Raw genomic sequence first — 21,092 nt, 5'->3', positions numbered from 1 at the left:
AAAGCAGCAAGTGTCTGAAAAACATTACAACTTACATACAAAAACTTACAAAAGCACAAAAAAAACTTCAAAAACACTCCACAGAAATAAATTTCACTTGTCTGATTTTTTTTATGTACAGATATGCATCTTTTAATGGTTTAAAAAAAAATAATAAAATAAGAAAAGTCTAGTTATTTCCATGCAGTGTCCAGAAAGAGGTGTTGTTCAGCTTGTAGGGCACCACAACTGCTTCCACCCACCTCCATCATCATATGAAATAACTTTTTGTCACAACAAAAAATAGTGGCTAGTAAAATATTTGAGTGGCTGGTAAAAAAAATTTTAAAAATTTTTTTACCAATTTTTTAATTTCCACCACTGATTATAACATTACAGCATTCATAAACCTGTTTCACAATATTCCTATACATGTATTAGTGTATTACAGCATTCATCATCCAGAAATTTTTGCTTAAGCTCTTGCCCCTGTGAAACAGTTTTGGATAAGCTGGGTCACAAGTCAAAGTTTTTCTTGCATTTTAAAAACTCTCCAAGCAAGCTTTATACAACTCAAATTCAGACAAAGTTAGGATGTTGTGTAAAATGTAACATAAAACAAATTTGCAAATCTAATAAAATATTTTTTTGACAGTGGAACATAGCAAACGCATCAGATGTCGTATCAATTATGGCAAAAAGATAGCTAGAATCCTCCGTCGGACAAGAAAGAGACCACTTTCTGCTCCTAACCACCAGCAGCTGGTCTCTTTATTTCCTCAACATTTACAAACTGTTTATAACAGAAGAAGAGATGCATCATAGTGGGAAACATGGCCCTGTCTTAATTTTTTTTAAATGTCTTGCTGCCATAAAATTTAAATTTACCCTATTTTTTCCTTAAAAAATACAATTTCTTCCTTTAAAAGTATGTAGGTGTTTCATCATGAATAAACTATGGGTTGATGAGATTTGCACATCATGGCATTTTTGCTTTTATTTACATTTTACACAGTTTTTTGGAATTGGAGTTGTGCATGGAATTTCTAATTGCATTATCAAGTGGGTGATACCTCGCTGGACTTTCTGGTTTCTTTTTGGAAAAAAACACAAAATAAAAAGCGCTCATGTGCCGTCTGAACTAACATGTTTTCTCTCTTGCTATTGCAGCTGGTATTTTGGTAAACTGGGCCGTAAGGATGCAGAGAGGCAGCTGCTGAGTACTGGCAACCCTCGAGGCACCTATCTCATCCGTGAAAGTGAAACCACAAAGGGTAAGTAAACCACAGAAACACTTTAAAAAATCTGTGTGTGAGTAAACTCTTGTGCCTTCTCCAGATTTACTCGAACTGTTACCAGCAGCCTGGATATTTCCCTCATGGCTTGTGTTAGTCACAGTGCTTATTGAGAAACGGTCAAGTTGTTTCTGTAGTCATGAATGTGTCACACCTTACCAACTTCTGATCTGTGTGCCCAGGGGCCTTTTCTTTGTCTATACGGGACTGGGATGACGTAAAAGGTGATCATGTCAAGCACTATAAGATCCGCAAACTGGATAGCGGCGGCTTTTATATTACCACCAGGGCTCAGTTTGACACACTGCAGCAGCTGGTTCAGCACTATTCAGGTAACAATCAAAGCTTTTTACTCTAATTGCACTGTTAAATTTGTTGTTTTTTTGTGGAAAAGATTAGTTTAGAACGTCTTTTGGCTCATTTCAGTCTTTGAGGTAAAGGGTTTGCATGGGAGACGGCTGCACAGTGGAACAGCCGGTTAGCACCATTTGCCTCACAGCAAGAACTGGGGAGTTCTAAACTCAGTTGGGGCCTTTCTGAGTAGATTTTGCTTGTTCTCCCCAAGTGAGTTTTCTCCTAGTACTCCACTTTCATGCATGTAAAAATCCTTGACCAAAATATCTTGTGAACCAGTGGATGGATTTTAGTCTAAAGGTCTGTCATGAAAGGTAGCAGGCAACATGCGTTTCTTCAGAGTTTGCTAGGTCTTTAATTTGTGTTTGTGTTGGACTGTGACGGACTGCCTTCCTGTCCGGGCTGTACCCCACCACTCAACCACTGACCAGAGATCAGCACCAAGTCCCCGTAAACTTGAACAGGATGGTTCATGAGACATTTGGGGTGCAAATCACAGTGTACTTTGTTCAATAGCAATACATAATGTCATGATGCATGTTTCTGCAGTAATCAGTTTAGTAGTTAGTAATGCTAACTCTTTTTTTTTCACTGTTGTTTACCAGTAACAGTCAACTTTTTCTTTTTCAAAGTTTCCCTCTTTTATGTGTTCAGCACCTCTACTTGTAACCTTTTTAATTATTGTATTACACAAAGACGGATGACAATATTTTGTCCCATTCCTATGATGCATCACTACTATTGTTTGTAGGAAGTTCATAATTTCTGCCAAAGATGTTATGTTCTTGGTAGTGTTGGTTTGTTTGGTTTTCCATTCATGGTTGTTGGCAAGACTACTTAAAAAATAATAAACAGATTTTGATGAAACTTTCAGGTAATGTTGGGGTTGTCACAACAAAACAAGTGAATTAATTTTGGTGGTGATCTGGATGATAGTCTGAATCCTATCATTTGTTCATGACCTTAGGGCCTTAACAGAGGTTTGGCTCTCCTAATACTTCTAGAGGCATAATACAATTTTCCTAAACAGGTCCTAAAAAGAAACAGGATGTGACAGAAAAAAAGATTTAAAGTCTACACTTTAAACTAGAAGCACTCTGCGTTTTCAGGACAATTCAACAATAGCTTGTTCACATCATTACATAATGAACCTCGGCATCAGTACAAATATCATCAAAATCTGTTTATTTGTTTATCTGTTTTAAGTAATTTTGCTAACTGATATTGATAGATGGACAAACAAACCAACCAGCGCTACTGAAAACATCTTAATTAAGCAAAGGAGGAAATTAGGATTTTTTTTTCTTCCTTCAACTAGGTTTTTGTACATGTTGCTGGATCCTTGGATTTGAAAGACTTCATCAGACCTTTAATGACAGAAAACTGTATGAAAATTATAGAGCTCCCTACGCTGTCCTTCAGTCTGGTGTAGAGTAAAAAGACATGAAGGGTTTTGTCGGAAGGAGTTCGTGTTTACAACCCCTTAAAGAAAAGTCTGAATGTCCTTTGAACCTTTTCACATTTTGTCATGTTACAACAATAAAATTCAAAGTATTTCACTGGAATTTTATGTGTTAGACCAACACAAAGTAGGACATAACTATGAAGTGGAAGGAAAACAACACAAGGTTTTCAAGATTTTTTTACAAATAAAAATCCTATAAAAGTGTTGCCTGCATTTGTTTTCAGCCCCCACAAGTCAATACTTTGTAGAACCATCTATGGCTGCAATTCCAGATGAAAGCCTTCTGAGGTTTGTCTCTACCAGCTTTGCACATCTAGAGACTAAATTCTTTCTTTGTGAAATAGCTGCAGCTCAGATTGAATAAAGAGCATCTGTGATTAGCAGTTTTCAGGTCTTACCACAGATTCTCAGTTTGATTTATGTCTGGTCTCTGACTGGGCCATTCTAACACATGAATATGATTTGATCTGACTCATTCCATTGTAGCTCAGGTTGGACATTTCAGGTTGTTGTCCTGCTGGAAGGTGAACCTCCGCTCCAGTCTGAAGTCTTTTCCAGCCTCTAACAGGTTTTCTTCCAGGATTGTCCTGTATTTATCTCCATCCATCTTCTCATCAACTCTGAGCAGCTTCCCTGTTCCTTCTGAAGAAAAGCAACCCCACAGCATGATGCTGCCACCACCATGTTCCACAGTGGGGATGGTTTGTTCAGGGTCAGGAGCAGCTTCTTCCACATGTTTGTTGTATTCCTACGTGACTTTGATAGGTCAGTAGGTCTGCAATACCATCTTCTTTTCATTTTCAGATCATGGATTAAACAGTGGCTCTGTGAGATAAAGCTCGCAATATTGTTTTACAACCTAACTCTGCTTTAATCTTCTCAACAACTTTATTCCTGACCTGTCTAATGTGTTCCTTGGTCTTCATAATGCTGTTTGATGATTAATGTTCTGTAACAAACCTCTGAGGCTCACAGGTGGACTCTGTTTACGAGTTAGGTGACATGTGAAGGCAGCTGGTTGAACTGGATTTTAGTTCAGGGTATCAGAGTAAAGGAGGCTGAATACAAATGCATGCCACACTTTCAGATTTTTATTTGTAAAAATGGTGAAAACCATGTATAATTTTCCTTCCACTTCACAATTATGTGCTACTTTGGAGTTGGTCTGTCACATAAAATCCCAGTAAGATACACTGAAGTTTATGGTTGTAATGTGACAAAATGTTGAAAGGTTTCAGAGACATGAAGATTTGTTTACTGCACTGTAAATATTGAGACTGCAGCTCTGTTTCGGTTTCCTTGCAGTGTGGGCTTGTAGAAACAGAGCTGCAGTCTCATTTTCTGTCTGGCTCTTTTCTTGAATCGATCCCAGATGCTTTAATGCACTACACAGTATTTTAACATAAGACTAAAATGCGTTTCATACCATGAGACACAAATGGAGGAAAGCACCATAGGTCAGAGTAGCTGCATGTGCTGCCTCTTGTGTTTTAACACTCCTTTCCAGTTTTTAATGCAGCTCACTGGAAACACGACATTCTGATAAAAGGCACTGTGTTCTCATAGGTCGGAGCACAAGGAAACAGTTTACATACATACACTGTTAAAAATGATGTATACATACAGAGTGATGTGGCCATTACATCTTTAGTTTTTACTCATCCGTAACACATTTCTTCCCTTTAGTCTGTTCTTATTTGTGCTTCTGAATGAAGTGGTAATAGAGATGGATATCTGATTCCCTCCTATCCTTTCTCCCCTCAGGGTGAAAATGATGATTTGCTTGACATGCTCCAGTTTGCACATTGATATATTGATCTTTCAACTCTAAAATCAACATTCTGAATTCTCTGTTTGTCAAAGTGTCATGGTGCACTAACCATACTTTTACATTTTATGACTCCAGATGACGTCCGAATATGAAACACCTTTGCAATAATCTTGCCTGTTTTCAGGGCTTGTTGCTTATGTGGCTTCCTGCTTTTCTTTGTCCTCCCTGTCACCAAAGAGCATCACAAACAGGCACTGCTTTTCAGATCAGATGTAGGAACAACATAAGTGTTCTTAAAACCAGGCACCTGTGGACTAGCAGCTTGAGCAAAACAAAGATGGAGATCCATTGCCACTTAAAAAGTGAAAGAGAAACTTAGCTTCCTGTCTGTGTGTTTTTATCTGTCTGTAATTAAAATATCTCATCATCCAGTGAGCAGATTTTACTGAAACTCTCAGAAAGTAGTCATTGGATGTACATCTACAACAGATTAGCTTTTAAAGTCAACCCATTACAAGATGGCAGCCAAAGACAACTGACTTTAGAAAGCACAGAAATAGCTATAACTCAACAATTCAACATATTTTGAGGTAAACTTTGTTGTGGTAGTAGCTGAGCGTCATCCCTAATGCTTACTCTGAGCACTAACAGGTGATGAGATCTTTGTTTAAAACGTCCCCATTAACTATTGAAGTCAAGTCTACTGTCTGTTAGCAAAATATCTCATGAGTCATTGGACGGCTTTTATTGAAACTCTCAGAAAGTGATCACTGGATGTACATCTAAAACTGACTGACCTTTGAAGTCAACCCATTTTAGGATGGCCACCACAGTCAATAGAACCTATGAAACACAGAAATGGTTATATTTCAGTTAATTCTGCAGACACTGAGCTACAACTTGGAGTGGTAGTAGCTGGCAGTCATCCCTAACACATACTTCTATAGCTAATTAATTGCACAAGAACTTGCAGCATGGTATGAGATCTAACCAAACAAGCTATAACTTTGTCTCATCTCAGCAGAAGATGATCCTAGTATAAAACTCTGGAATGTCAGGCAGCAGGCGATATGGATTCCTTAAAGGAGCGTTAGGCCTTTAAATTGTTTTATGTTTTTATGTTACGCTAGAACAAACTCAATCTTACCAGAAAACTTTTGTTCCGACCTCTAACATGCTGAAATGTAAGAAACTGTTTTACAGCAAACATCTAACCATGACATGAGTACATATAGTACTCAGTACTAACACTGTTATTTTTTAACTCCAAACACCTTTTGCATATCAAAGTAAAGCTGAAAAGTGAGAAATCACAAATGAGATTTTTAGTAGAAATTTGAAAGAAAAAGTGTGGAAACATTTCAGCAAGGAGTAAAGTTTGAGAAAGCATAGTTCCTCCCTGGTTGTCAGTGTTCAGAACAGTTCATCAGTAGTAAGTTGTTTGTGTTCATGGCATTTAAAATCAAAGAACTCTAACATCAAGTGATGTTTTATGAATCTGGACCACTGTTTTTTATTTCATAGTATTATGTACAAAAATTAAATACAGAAAAATAAAAGTTAAAACAAGTCATTTGCAAGAAAAGCACAATAACAATGTTAAATGTTTTCTTTTTATTTCTTTCAGTGTAGCTCTCTGTTTTCTCGCTTGCTATGCAGCAACAACCCACGTATTGGCAGGTTTTATGAGCGGAGTGAACACAGAGCCGTATTGATTTTTGAGTGGAGCTGAGGCACCACGCAGGTGGTCCAAATGAGCTGTGATGGTCAGGTTTCAGGCTGAACACTCCCACAGGATAGACGCAGGCCTTTATCTCGTCTTTACTGCTTAGTGCAAACACCTCAGGGCCTTATCAGAGGCAGTGTGTGTGTGTTTTCTAGATGTCAGCATGAAGGTACCAGCAGAAGCTCTGCTCTAATCCACTGCTTTAATCAATGATGGGCAAACACAAGAGCTTTCTCCATAGTAAATCCCGGCAGGGTGTTGTCATCAGTAACAGCAAGCAGGTCACTCGAATGGAAACAGACACGGCGGTTAGTGCTTCATGTTTGAGCTAACCACAGATGAACATGACCTAGATCAGTATGTCATGTTCTCTTTAGAGAAAATGTCATAAAATCCTTATCATAAAGCAACAATAAGCCAGAACTGAGACTGACCTCCAGGTTTTCTTTGTTCCAACAAACTGAAATTCTTTCCAAAAGTTTCCATATTAAAGGTAAAAATCTAAATGCCATAGTATGGACTTCTGCACAGCTTCACAGGTCCATTTTTTCCAATAAATGATGGAATACATTCTCTTTTCTGGTGTCTTAAGGTAGTATGTCGGGGCTACAACTGTTGGAGGATAGTTGGTGACTCAAAACTGCAAGAAAATAGGTATTCAAAACGAATGATTTTACTGCTCTAGCACAGCAGTCCCCAACCTTTTTAGCTCCATGGACTGGTTCATTATCAAACAGTATTTTCACGGACCGGCCTTTAAAGGTGTGGCGGTGTTGTGTTATCAACATAAATACCACCCTCTCCTCCCCGTGATGTTCTCTGGTCAATATTGCAATGTTTAAATGTGTCCTTTAAAATAAGATCCACCACAAATATAAAGTGCACAAAGAATACAACTCACCATAACGCTGAATCAGTGGAACCCTGAGCCTGTTTCTCAGTAACGACACGGTCCTATCCAGGGCTTCCAGAAACGTTTGTTTTTTACTCATTTTGCTGCTTGTGGGTCTGTTTTTAGCAGTAACGTATCACGTGACCTAGATCAGCATTTTACATGCATCAAGAGTGAGTCATAGATGGATGTAGTGGACAAAATCTGGTCAGTTTTCAAAATAAATGTCATTCAGACTCCAAAAATACAAAAAAGCTGGAAATACTGTAAGTTAATTATTCTTTCTGTGCGGCCCGGTACCAAATGACCTACGGACCAGTACCGGTCTGTGGCCCGGGGACATCTGCTTTAGCAGAGCTGGTTCGCCTGTATCAGCATTTATATGATTCTTCTAAGAGAGATCACAAAGATAATCAGATGGTTCAAAACTCAAGGAAGAATACTTTACCAACTTAAGCGCTCAGAATAGCACGCTGTGCATTACAACTTACATATATAAAGTGCTCCCGATTATAAGGCGCACTGTTGTTTTTTGAGAAAATTTAAGGCTTTTTAGTGCACCTTATAGACCAGAAAATACGGTACTTTTTATCCAGCTATGCAGGTACATTTATGATCTAATCTCCAAGTCCACTTTTGAAGTGAAAACAGGCAGATGTGGACCACTTTTTTAATAATCATTATTGACCTGGCATGTTTTCTGTCAGAGGAGAGATTCCTTGCAGGTGTCAGAAAACAAGCTCTTGCTTTCTTCAAATGGGTTAGAGATTCCCTCAACAAAATAAAGATGGATCAACATGGGTTCTGTGACTATTTTGAAAAAAAAAAAAGCTGCACAAATGCTTTGAACATGTGTAAAATTCAAGCAACAACAGTGTAAGCCTCTACAAGGAAGTAAGGAACCCACGCAAATATTCAAGACATTTTGGAGACTCCCTCACAAATTCCATTCACCAGCAAGACTCCAGCAGTGGCAGCCCAGTGACATCTGTCTTTAACATGCATTTCCACTGCAGGACCCTTTGTCAAGAACCAGGGTAGTTTTCTGAGGTAATTACTTTTGTATTTATTGAGTTATTTAATTTCCACTGCTAGAACCAGGGCACTAGGGTAGAAATTTACCACAGAAAACATCCCTGTTAAAGAAGTAATATTTCAGAAATTATCTGAAACTTTCAGGGTGTTGTGGGAGCACTAAACACTGCTGACTGGTTAAGTCCACAGGATTCCCACCAAGCTCATGCTCCACAGCTTGTTTCCTGTTTTTGGTGTACTTTCATGGCAGTGTTACAGCCCCACATATGAGCCTGGCATAGTTACTACAAAACTTTTAGTTTTTGGTTATTTCATGTAGATGGAAAAAATTTCAGAAATGGTGCTGTGTTTACAGGGACATTTGTAGAAACGTCAAATGAAATTGTTATTTTGGGAAAGCTGTGTTCATTGTTGCTGTTTTCTGTGCTCTTTGCTAAATCCAAAAAAAAGGTTAAAAACAGAAACAACTGGACTTCTATTCTGTAGCTGAAGACGTTTCGCTTCTCATCCAAAGAGTTTTCTCTGAGAATCTACACCAGCATATCTGCTCTTTGTTGTCTTTATGTCTTCTTCTTTTGCTGCGTTGATGCTTTCCTCAATGTGCTGCAGATTGCTTTTCTAACTCTGTGCTCCTGTTTGTGTGTTGCTGTGTGGGCGGGTGCAGACCGAGCAGCAGGTCTCTGCTGTCGCTTGGTGGTTCCCTGCCACAAGGGGATGCCCCGCCTCGCCGACCTGTCTGTGAAAACCAAAGACGTGTGGGAGATCCCACGGGAGTCGCTGCAGCTGATCAAGCGCCTTGGGAACGGGCAGTTTGGGGAGGTCTGGATTGGTACGGATCCAGTCGCCTCCAGAAGTCAGGGCCATGTGGACAGGGGGCCAAATGCATTGGGTCAGGGACACCAGACACACTTGAAAATACGAGCAAATCCATCTTGGAAGGGGATAGGGTCAAATTTTCTATAACAATCAACTGGAATCTGAACCTTTCTTATCAAAATTATCTTGGCAAAAAAACCACCCAGTGTGCCAGGTGACTCTGCTCACCCAGCAAAGATGGCCTCCTTCCATGTGAGCCTTGGTGCATGCTCCTCTCCCTGGTAGTTAACCCTGTGTGCCTTGCCTCCCCTTCCCCTGTAGAGAGTGCGGATGGTTTGTGCTTTAATTTAACGGGCGTGTGTGTGAACTACATCCCTGACACTGTGGGCTTGAGTCACGATGCCTGGGAGGTCAGCAGAGATGCACTGCATTTGGATGTGAAGCTTGGAACAGGATGTTTTGCTGAAGTATTTTACGGTAAGAAACCCCAGGAAAACATTCGCTTTTTGTGGAGAATCTCATCTCTTCACCTGCAACCTGAGAACTGTTCCAACAGTTTAGTTTGATCAGTTAAAATAAGCACGTCTTTTATGTAAATATAATACAGGGTTTTGACACGAAAAACATTAGGCGCATTCAAGAAGAGCAGGTATTGATAAACTGTCTATCCAACTGTTGTTTCCAGTAATGTAGCCCATTCCTCCTTCTCTTTGTAAGTATGGCCACATTTCTTGCCCGCTGTCTTGATGAGTAAATTAAATTCAAATGTGCAGCCTGTTGTTTCATAGCAAAGGTTAAGAAATGCTTTCCTATTACAGAAAGGTTGGGGCTCCTCCCCAGTGACACTCAGGCCCTGTTCAGACTTTGCTTTAAAGATTTGTCTCAGGTTATTCAACTCGGATTGAGAGCATTCACACCTGGCCAGTTATCCCTAGACATTTTTGCAACCTGATGTCAATTACCCACTCTGTTTGCTGATACACATACCATGCAGTGGGCTGTTACATCAGTGTGAAAGCAGGACTGTAAAAAATTACATTAAGACACCAAAACTATATTATTATTATTATTATTACACAGTTCAGAGCCGTTTGAGTCAATTTGTTTTGAGTTATCTTTCAAAAAGCTTAATTGCCTAACAGTCACAATATAAGAGTAATAAAGGAGCATACAATGTTTAGTGACTTAACATAGTTTGTGTCTGAGCAAAAACTAAAGATTTTAACCTGTAAAAATCTGCCACAGTGAAACACGGTGCTGTTTCATACAGCTTCACTGTGAACGTAACATCAGTGTTAGGATGAATTTGGTGAGCATAATGTGACATAACACTGCTCAGACTGTTCTGTGATTGATGCAGCACATAGCTTACGCTGACCACAGTGGGTTTGATCAACACTTCAAACAATCAGAACAAACTTTAAACCGAACAGAAATTCGCCACACTGCGTTTTGAGAATTCCACTCTGGTTGATTAAAAAAAAAAAAACATTTAGCCAAAGAAAAACAAAACAATTAAACAAAAAAAGCTGTTTATTCCCAAAGATGGCTGCTTGTTTATCTTCAGCCGGTCGGCAGCTGAGCAGACATTTATTTTTGACCCTGACTGAGACATCCAGGTCAAGACTGCTGCCTGTGTGGGGTGATGTCAGATTTGCAGGAGGTCCTACAGCTTGGCTCAGGCTCAGGATAGATTGTGCTTGGATTATCAAATATATGCAGATAAGAGGGGTCCAGACCACCTCCAAAGGTGGATTGGGGAAAGACTTTTTCAATGTGCATTAAGGTAATTCACACCTGTATTTAGGCTTATCCGAATGCAAAGCTGGATTTTAATACAAGGTCTGAACAGGGCCTTAGTTTCTGTTTCCCAACCACTCTGAAGTCACACAGTTACTTTGGAAAGAAAAAGGCCTTGATTCATGAGATCACTCTCAAGACAAGGCCCCAAACAGATAAAAAAAACAACAACAATCATACTCAAATGAGCTCTGTTGTGCACTTGGCCCTACTAAAACTTTTGCATGTGTGGTTCACAAAATGAGATCAGTGGGGTTTCACCTAACAGGAGTGATTACTCAGAACTTCTATGCTGAGACACAGCAGCTGCAGACAGTAGACATTCATGGGTTGGACATCCATGTGGGGGTGTTGTGGCTCCCACAGCCCAGCTGGATTTAGCTCAGCCTGGCAAATTTATTTCTCAGCCCGGTCCATCAAGACTTTGTGGACATTTAAATCTTCTTCAGCCCAGATGTGTTAGTTGACTTAAACTGATCTCATTCTGTGTTGCATGTTTAACATATTGTTGTTTTAAAGCACCCCCTCCCTCCTCCCCATGCCTGACACCCTCCCATCTTCACGTCAGACCAGAGAGTTGTGAAGTCTGACACTGTTTGAAGATGATGTTCCTGTTGTCTATCTGCATGTAATCAGGAACATGGAATGGCACCACCAAAGTGGCAGTGAAGACATTGAAGCCCGGCACAATGTCCCCCGAGTCATTCTTAGAGGAGGCTCAGATCATGAAGAAACTCCGTCATGACAAGCTGGTGCAGCTGTACGCCGTCGTGTCTGAGGAGCCCATCTACATCGTCACAGAGTACATGAGTAAAGGTAGATAAACCCACAGACACACACATATTTAGTCCTTGAAAATTTATGAAGTGTCCGCGAGGCGATTGTTTTTTTGTAGCATTTGTTTGTTTTTGTCTGTCTGCGCACAAGATTACTCAAAAACTTGTGAATTATTTTAATGACATTTCCAGGAAAAAGGTTAAATTTTAGTGGTGATCTGGTCAAAGCTCAAGGTCAAAGGTCACAGTCACAGAACAGCCCATGCTCTAACTCTGCAGCTGTATAACAGGAATGTTAAATTCCACAGCTGAACACTTCATTGGTCAAGGGTGATCACTGTTGATTTCAAGGTTCATGGGGTCAAAGGTCAATGTCACAGGTAACCCCTTTGTTACAAACTTGTCTCTGCTCCTACATGTGACCCTTTTGTTTCCTCCACCAAGGAAGTTCTGTTTTCAGTTGTGTCCGTTGGTTTGTTTGTCTGTCTGTTAGCAAAGATCAGGTAAAAACTAAAGAACAGATTTGGAGGAAATTTTCAGAAAATGTTGAGGTTGTCACAAAAAACAAGGGATTACATTTTAGTGGTAATCTACATTATGATCTGGATCGCACTATTTTTGAATCATGCTGTGGCCTTGGAGGAGGTCTGCACTCTCTGAGTGCCTTAGCCTTATGCTATGTTATGGTATTTTACCCATCCATTTATTTTCTTTACCCACTTCTCCTTTCTGGGTCGCAGAGAACCAGTGTCTATCTCCAGCAGTCACTGTTAGAGAGGCATTGGACACTCTTGACAAGACGCAAGTCCATTATAGGACTACATAGAGACAAACGAGACAGACAACCATTCACACTCACACCTTGGGCCAATTTAGAGTTACAAATGAACCTAACATGCATGCCTTTGGTCTGTGGGAGGAAACCTGGAGAAAACCCACGTGTGCACATGGAGAACATGTTACGTTATATTTACGTTAAGCTTCCCACCTGCCCAGTGGCGTTTGTGTTTCCTGTTATCTGATCCAAGAACTATAAACTTATTGGTAAAGTAGGGATGTAAAGCATCTCTTTTGTTAATTTTAACTACAATTTAGCTAATTTTAGAATTTGTTTAGCTAATTTTAGCTTTTAGCCACAGTTCTGCTAGCTTAGCTTTAACAACAAACTTTTTAGGTGAAACTGAACTTGATTGTGTATGAAAGGGATGCTGACGTTGCGTTTCAAGGTGAAGAATAACCCAGTATTTTTTGTTTATGAACTTTTTACTGTACCTAACCTGCCTTTTTTTCAAACAATGCTTATCAAATAAAATACATTTTCTGAAGACTGTTGTTACTTAAAAGTGATGCTAAATGCTGTATGTCTAAATAAAAACTATCTATGAGCAGGTTTATTTCTACAGGCGTCCATAGGACTGAACAAAGTCCAAGAAAGTCTTATGACTGAAGATATTTCATAAACTTCAAAAAAATTGCCTAGGAAAGATGAAACTTTATAGTTACATTTTTGTATGAAGACCATACTTTCTGTACATAAATCTTCTTCTTGTGTCATTTCTGCTCTGTAGCGGAACAGACCTGTTGACATCGGAGCAAACACTGTGGCGTCTCAGTTTCCCATTTGTTAGCAAAAAACCCCAGTGTAGTACTGAAGTATAGGAACTTTCTGTTCTTTCCTGCAGCAGGTTGCACCAGCCAGGCTGTTAGTTAGTGAAACTATTAACAACAACACTTTTTTAAACCCATTACACTTTTACATATTGATGTTCAGACACCTTTAAGTTCTAGGCATGGAAAAGTGTCCCGACTTAATGAAGTCGACCTGAGAGGACCAGAGCCTTTATAGATGGTTTGACCTCTTTGCTTCTTTTATTATAACTAAGTCATCTTCTTTCAGCCTTTTTCTTTGTATTGCATGTGATGCTTTCATACCAGAAATGAGACAAACCAAACGAATTAAATGTACAACACAGCATGAATCTTTTTTTAATGTGCTGATGAGTCTAAAGCACTGCAAACAAGGATGTATGCAGCCATAACAAAGTCTGTTTCATTTGAGTTAATGTTTTTGGTCCACTGCTACGCACTAACTACTTTTCATTACAAAGAGACTGAAGATCATTAAGAGCATCAAAGCAAAGCAGTAAATTTTAAAAACCACACAAGACCGATCCGAGGACTCACAAGACCCAGCCAAGAAAATATGCAGGGAAACTCTGTTTCACATCTATTTCTGCTCATTTAAGTGTGTGTTCTAAGGGAAAGTAGAGCTGATGTGATTTTTTTAAATAAGGTCTTTGTGAGAATCACCAAAGTCACCAGTCCTGTTCTTACCTTGTAACTGATGACATGAGCAGATGCTACAAACCCCACAAACCCAGACAGCCATCTGACACATTCTTGCATGTGGCTGAATTACCTGTTCCTGTAGAGGGTGGGGGCAGCAGGACACCACAGCTTCACGTGAAAGGCAAGTGACAGTAGACGTGTGTTTGTGTGCTGCAGGAAGCCTGCTGGACTACTTGAAGGATGGAGAGGGACGAGCGCTGAAGCTGCCGAACCTGGTGGACATGGCCGCTCAGGTACGCTGAGGGTGGAGATCCAGGAGTTTAATTTGCTGTCACATATACAGAAGATCGATACTAATTCATCAGATGAGCTACAAAAATAAAACAAAACACAGGGAGTTAAAAAAGGATTAATGTATCAGAAACCATGTGTTTTAATTTGAAACCCTCAGATGGCTGAGCAGTCTCATACAAAATGAGAAGCTCAGTCTAACAGGACAGGTTTACTGCTGGAAATAGTTTTCTAGGAATGTTCTAGGAAAGCAGGTTTTGATATTTTAGCATTATGTAAGAGCCTGGAGAGGTGGAGGTATGCAGTGGAGAGAAGAGGAATGAAAGTCAAAGACTTGTGAGTTAAAAACTGTGCCCATCCTTGCTGCTTCCACAGGATGTCAGAGCTTCAGTATCAACCAGGAGCCGCTGATCAAATGTATTGATTATCTGATCATCATCAGTGGGATCAACCCAGTTTTTGATGTTCTGGAGCAAACAGGTGTCTGTTAACACAATGCCAAGGCAGAAAGACATCAGCAGTGATCTTAGAGAAGCAGCTGATGCTGCCCATCAATCTGGGAAGGGTCAAAAGTCATTTATAAACAATTTGGAGTCTGTCATTCTACAGAGAGAAAGATTATTCACAAGTGGAAAACATTTAGGACAGCTGCCAGGTTAGGGTTATCTCAATGAAGCGCAAGACTTCTGGAACAGAATCAGAGCAAAGTAGAGATGTTTACCCATAATGCACAGCGCCATGTTTGGACAAAACCATAGGACGTTCTACGAACTATTAAATCATCAAGGAATTACTTTGATTTTGGTAAAGAAATAATGACATGTTGTGTGATCTTGTTCACTTGAAGGTAGATTTAATTAACTTTAGAAGCTGTAAAAGCCCAGTTCATTATTTATTATGATGATGTTTTTGCCTGTGTTTGTGTGTGTGTGTTCATTTGTCGTGTTATCAAAACATTTTATGAACCAGCGACCAGATTTTAATGAAACTCTCAGAAAGTAATCACTGGATGTGCATCTGATTAGGTTTTGGAGTCACCTCAGTCTAATTTACAGATACTGAGCTAAAACTTGATGTGTTAGTAGCTGTGAGTCATTAACAACACGTACTCTGAATGTTAATACATTTTGCAAGATCTGACAGTATTGCATGAGATTGTGCATAACGTCATTTCCAAGGTTTGACTAAAACAGCTGTAACTTTGTCCCTTCTCATCATAAGATAATCTTAGTTTAAAACTCTGGCATGATGATCATGGATGTAATGAAGTAGGGTTGGTGTGACAGAGGAGGGTGCTGGGAATTAATTATCTGCTGTGGCAACCTGTACAGAGAGCCTGAAGAAGAAACCGACTTCTAATAGTACGACTTGAAACTTGTATAAACGTGGTTTTGTTTGTGCAGCAGGTAAGCCCACAGTTGGAGTTTATGTTCAGCGGTCTGCCTCCTAGCTGCCATGAGCTGCTGGTGTTTTAACAGTGTGTCGCAGCTGGGTGTGTGCTTCAGGATCTGATTCAGTGAGCCTAGTGGTAGAGTGTCCGCCCTGAAACTGGGAGGTCGTGGGTTCAATCCCTGGCCGGGTCATACCAAAGACTGTAAAAATGGGACCCATTGCCACCCTGCTTGACACTCAGTATTAAGGGTTGGAATTGGGGGGTTAGATCACCAAATGATTCCGAGTGCGGCACCGCTGCTGCTCACCGCTCCCTCAGGGGATGGGTCAAATGCACTCAGGTGTGTGACAATCAGTGAATTTTTCTTTCAGGTGGCGGCAGGCATGGCCTACATCGAGAGGATGAACTACATCCACCGAGACCTGCGCTCCGCCAACATCCTAGTGGGGGACAACCTGGTCTGCAAGATCGCTGACTTTGGCCTGGCCCGGCTAATCGAGGACAATGAGTACACGGCTCGACAAGGTGGGGCTTCCACTCACTCATGTGCTGTGCCTGACTGCATTAGGTCACAGAGGAGATTGTCTCTAAGGGATGCAACATTTGCAACACACCCACATCAGAGTGACCAGTCAGAAAAATCAGCCTGAAATATTTCCTCACTGCTGCACAGAAACAGACAGAATGCACTCCTTCCTTCAGCGATTTTTAACTTATCACCTGGAAATGAGTCCGACCTAAGGTTTTTCTCCTGAAGCTGCCTGATAATCAGAACATGCTGCTTTCTTAATGAGAGGAAAGTATTTTGCAACACTCTTAACATTAGTTGAAAGTGTTGCAGTATTTTTGTGAAATCAGCCGGTTAATCACATCCTTTTAACTGAGTTCTCAGCTACGAGTCACGGAGCTCCAGGGGGGATGTTTGTAAGCCAGCCTCCTGTTAGGTTAGGATGAACTTCTTCTTGAGGAAAAAACCTGAGCAGTGCAGTGGAAATACGATCATCTCACTGCTGGTTAGTTGGCCGGATTCCTAGCTGTCCCCGTAACAAATGAAGTCATTTTGCTGCACACATGTTCTTCATTTTGAAGCCTCAGACCACCTCTGTCGCTGACAGGCGCTGGAAGCTGGAACGCAGCCGAGCGGGATGGAAATATGGGTGTGCCACAAAAACAACTGAGGAAAATATATACAGGATTAAAGAAACCAAATTCAAGCCATGTTGAAAAATGATTCATTTTGACTTGTTTGTTCCTCTGTATGATTCTTAATATTTTTAAATAGTTCATGCTCACAAAATATTTTATTTGTTCAATTTTATTTATAGGTTTTTCAAAAAACTTATTTTCTATAAATATTTGTAGAACGTGTTTATTACATTTATCTCTTTTTATTCTTTTACTATTTTCCTTTTTATTTCTCTTGACTTTGCTTGAATGTTCATCCACTTTAAAGTGTAGTTCTGTGTAAACGTTAGAAACAACTAATATCTTACCTGTTGTAGGTGGCGCTTTGAATGGCTTTAGTTTGGAGAACCAGAGGTTAAACCTGACAGGACTGATGCACTAACAGCTAGGACCCAAGTGGATTTCTGCCGTTTTAAAACAACTTCAGCCTTCAAAGCGTTATTGTGGTTGAAGTGAACACTTTTTTATAAACCTTTACATCTCTGTCAGTTTTGCATCATGCTGTGATTTCAGCAGAATTATGATAAATTTTGTGCTGAAAATGCTTCAGGCTGCACCGGATGTGTTCCAGGCTGCTGCGGTGTTTGCAAATAACCACAGGGTCTGTGTTAATACCTGTGTGAAACTGACATTGGACAGAAAATTCATCATATTTCTGCCAACATCCACTTTGGTCTTAGCTGCTTAGCTCATCAGTCCTGTTTGATTTAAACTGGTTTTCTCCAAACTGAGGTTGTTCAAAGAAATATCTACAGCAGGTAAAAAATTATTGTTTGTAACTTTTACACGGAACACCAGTTCAAGATGGCTGAACTACCTTTTATCTTTTTTGTTATTTTAGTTATATTATAGCAACTATGTGTATTATGTATTCCCCCTTATTGTTAAAAAACCAGGTGTGAAAATCCTCTGATTACTGCCGTTCTGTATCCATTACAGAGTGGATTGCTGTAGTTTGTTTGTTTATTGATTTTGTCGATGTTAATCCCCTCATGGCAGTAAAGTATAATGTCAGAACTGATGATGAAGTACTAACTGAAATTCATGAAAAAGTGTCAGATGTTTGTACAGTCTCTCCCATCTCTCCTGCTGAAGCTTGGACCTCCTTCAGAGTGCTCACAGGGGTCATGGTGGTCTCTCTCACTGTTCTCCTCCTTCACAGTCACTCAGTTTGCTCTCAGCAGATTGACACATGTCCCATATTCCTTCCATTTCTTGGTTCTTTTGGACACCCAGATAATAAAGAATTACAATAGTCCAGCCTAGATGTGATTCTGCAGCACTTTGAGACAAAGTATGTTCCTAAGATGCTCAGGTCTAAAAACCACAACCTCTGTTTTGTCTGAGCTTGGTTGTTGTCCTGGGCTTTGTATATTGGAAGATTTAAGATTTATAAGATTTAAGATTTATAAGATTTAAGATTTATAAGATTTAAGATTTATAAGATTTAAGATTTATAAGATTTAAGATTTATAAGATTTAAGATTTATAAGATTTAAGATTTATAAGATTTAAGATTTATAAGATTTAAGATTTATATGATTTATATGACGGAATAAAATGAGCAAATCAGTCTTCTCCCTGTTGAGTGAATGAGGTTTATCCACCAGCAGATGACACTGCATGTTGTCTTCCACTTTAGTGATTTTATTCTTATCATCTAAAATAAAAATCTTTTTTTTACTGTAGTACCTGTGAGAAATGAATGAATCAGCAGATGTTAAGACATTTGATGTCATCCTTGTTCCCCTTCAGGTGCAAAGTTCCCCATCAAGTGGACAGCCCCGGAGGCCGCGTTGTACGGCAGGTTCACCATTAAGTCTGACGTGTGGTCGTTTGGTATACTGTTGACGGAGCTGGTCACTAAGGGCCGTGTGCCTTACCCAGGTGAGGATGGGGATGAGGGGCAAAGAGCAAAGACTCAGTTCATTGTTCCAGCTTTAATGATTTGTGTCAACAAAAAGAACTCACTGCCAGGGCAGAAAATAACCCATAATTTCAGCCTTTGGCTCGTGGGACAGATTAATGTCCAACAGGAACAAAGAGACAGACTGTACACTGATACAGCTTCATACTGGGGGGGGCACATGTTTGACCAGATGGTGCAGGTGGGCTGTCGAGAGGCGAGGAAATCGTTGCAGCTCGTCTTCATTTAAAGGTTCTGACGAGCTGTAAAAATCCTGCAGCATTCAGAGAAAAGCTGCTCATCTTTCATGTTGGTTTTTACGGTGAAAGAAAGCAGCACTGAAGCTCCGGATGTGTCCTGTCGGCCCTTTTAACAGACTTTACCCCAAATATTTAGTAAGCTGAGTGTATTTCTGCTGCTCAGAAATACTATAAGTCTCCCTACTTACGCTACTCTTTTTTAAAAAATTTTAAACTTATATATTTTTTTTTTGTTTTGTTTGTTTCTTAAAAAGACTGTCCACAAAGTTCTGCCAAAAATTTAGAACTATGCATGCTGCATCACGAGGTGGAAGAGTGTCCACATTAATAACATTAATAACATGTCAAAAAGATTCTTCTGAAACTATTGGAAACCTCTTTTTTATATCATTTACAGTTTCCTCTCAGTTATTAATCCTTTCAGCCCACAATCAAAGTTTAATGATGACAGGATCAGGATAAATGAAGACAAAGAACAAAACATTCATTCTTATTTGGTTTTTAGGGCATGCAAACACAGAAGAAAACCCCAGGCCCAGATTCACTAATGGTTGGCATGTCTTTAGCGGGTGCACGTATTTGTTTAATTCACAAAGCCATAGCCAAGTGGCATTTGCACCTTCGTCTTGACACAGCGTCTCTCTGTGCTGGTACAACTTGCCAACATTTAAACAAGGTATTATGCAGCACTTAGAGAAAGACCCTCCTATATTTATAGAAATAACTTCCAGGGTACAAACCGAACAATCCTCAAAGCTCAGCACAGTTTGCAACCTGACCACATGCATTTATTTTTAAACAATTTACAGCCTCCTGAGAGCAGGTAGTGTTTCCAGCTCTGAAGAAGGCTTCAAAAAAAGAAGAGACACATGTCAAGAGAACTATTATTAATCCTCTCTTCCAGTGATGAGTGTCAGACTGGTGAAACTGGTGCAAATTGTTCACACCTGCTGAACTGAATGGGTGAGACTGGTCCAGCATATAATTAGAACTAGGGCTGGATGATATATTGAGTGTATTTGAGAGTTTATATAAAAAGCTTTTCCTCATGCAATATGAAAAACGACTATATCGCATATATCAAGTATAAATTTTAAAGGCTATTTTTTAGCTGCCTGCATTTAATTTACTAAGAGTTTGGCATTCCCAACTTCTTTAAATGCATCATAGCTCACTCCCCGTCCCATACTGAAACACACAAAAGTCCGATTTCAGAATGAAGGCATGTTTGAATCCTCTTTTTGTGTGTTTTTTAGACATTTCTTTACACACATACTGACTTTTAGCTTAACAACATCACAAATTCATACTTTTGTTTTTTTGTTTTTTTTTTCTCAAATATTGCATTTGTTAGAGTACGAGAACATCTTATTAGTTAGGGCTCATGTGGGGGCGTATTTAACACCAGGTGTGAACACAGGTATTCAGTACTGTGAATATACAGAACACCAAGGAGATGAGCTACAACCAGCCTCAGAGTATCTCCATGAAGCCGTCATATTAATCTGTTCGCAACCCCTCCCTCGGCGCTCCTACTCACCTTCTGCGTGTGGGTTGATTTTCAGGCATGAACAACCGGGAGGTTCTGGAGCAAGTGGAGCGGGGCTACAGGATGCCGTGCCCCCAGGACTGCCCCATCTCGCTGCACGAGCTGATGCTGCAGTGCTGGAAAAAGGACGCCGAGGAGAGGCCCACCTTCGAGTACCTGCAGGCCTTCTTGGAGGACTACTTCACAGCCACTGAGCCTCAGTACCAACCCGGGGATAATCTCTAAACCTGCCCCCCACCCCCACTCTCCACGGCTCGGGTCGACTCAAGCCGGATCAAGACTGGCCCAGCAAGTGCTGTACTCGAAAAAA

The 21,092-nt window shown here is 40.0% G+C and overlaps 1 protein-coding gene across 7 annotated transcripts in view; it reads left to right on the top strand.

Moving 5' to 3' along the window:
* fynb (FYN proto-oncogene, Src family tyrosine kinase b) overlaps positions 1-21,092 on the top strand; it is a 125,428-nt gene extending 104,336 nt beyond the window's left edge. For 5 of the 7 annotated variants that reach the window (XM_017437944.3, XM_025011044.2, XM_025011046.2 and 2 more), the window contains 9 exons: positions 1,150-1,253; positions 1,457-1,606; positions 9,182-9,346; positions 9,655-9,810; positions 11,770-11,949; positions 14,415-14,491; positions 16,254-16,407; positions 18,823-18,954; positions 20,799-21,092. In XM_017437944.3, coding sequence (XP_017293433.1) covers positions 1,150-1,253; positions 1,457-1,606; positions 9,182-9,346; positions 9,655-9,810; positions 11,770-11,949; positions 14,415-14,491; positions 16,254-16,407; positions 18,823-18,954; positions 20,799-21,007 — 1,327 coding nt within the window. In that variant the 3' untranslated portion in view covers positions 21,008-21,092. The remainder of the gene's footprint in view (positions 1-1,149; positions 1,254-1,456; positions 1,607-9,181; positions 9,347-9,654; positions 9,811-11,769; positions 11,950-14,414; positions 14,492-16,253; positions 16,408-18,822; positions 18,955-20,798) is intronic. The other 2 variants (XM_025011049.2, XM_025011048.2) reach the window with 2 other exon arrangements.

Source organism: Kryptolebias marmoratus, linkage group LG19, assembly GCF_001649575.2.
Source record: "Kryptolebias marmoratus isolate JLee-2015 linkage group LG19, ASM164957v2, whole genome shotgun sequence".
Taxonomy (NCBI): Eukaryota; Metazoa; Chordata; class Actinopteri; order Cyprinodontiformes; family Rivulidae; genus Kryptolebias; species Kryptolebias marmoratus.
The sequence above is the reverse complement of the archived record's forward strand: the minus strand, read 5'-3'. Positions and strand labels throughout refer to the sequence as shown.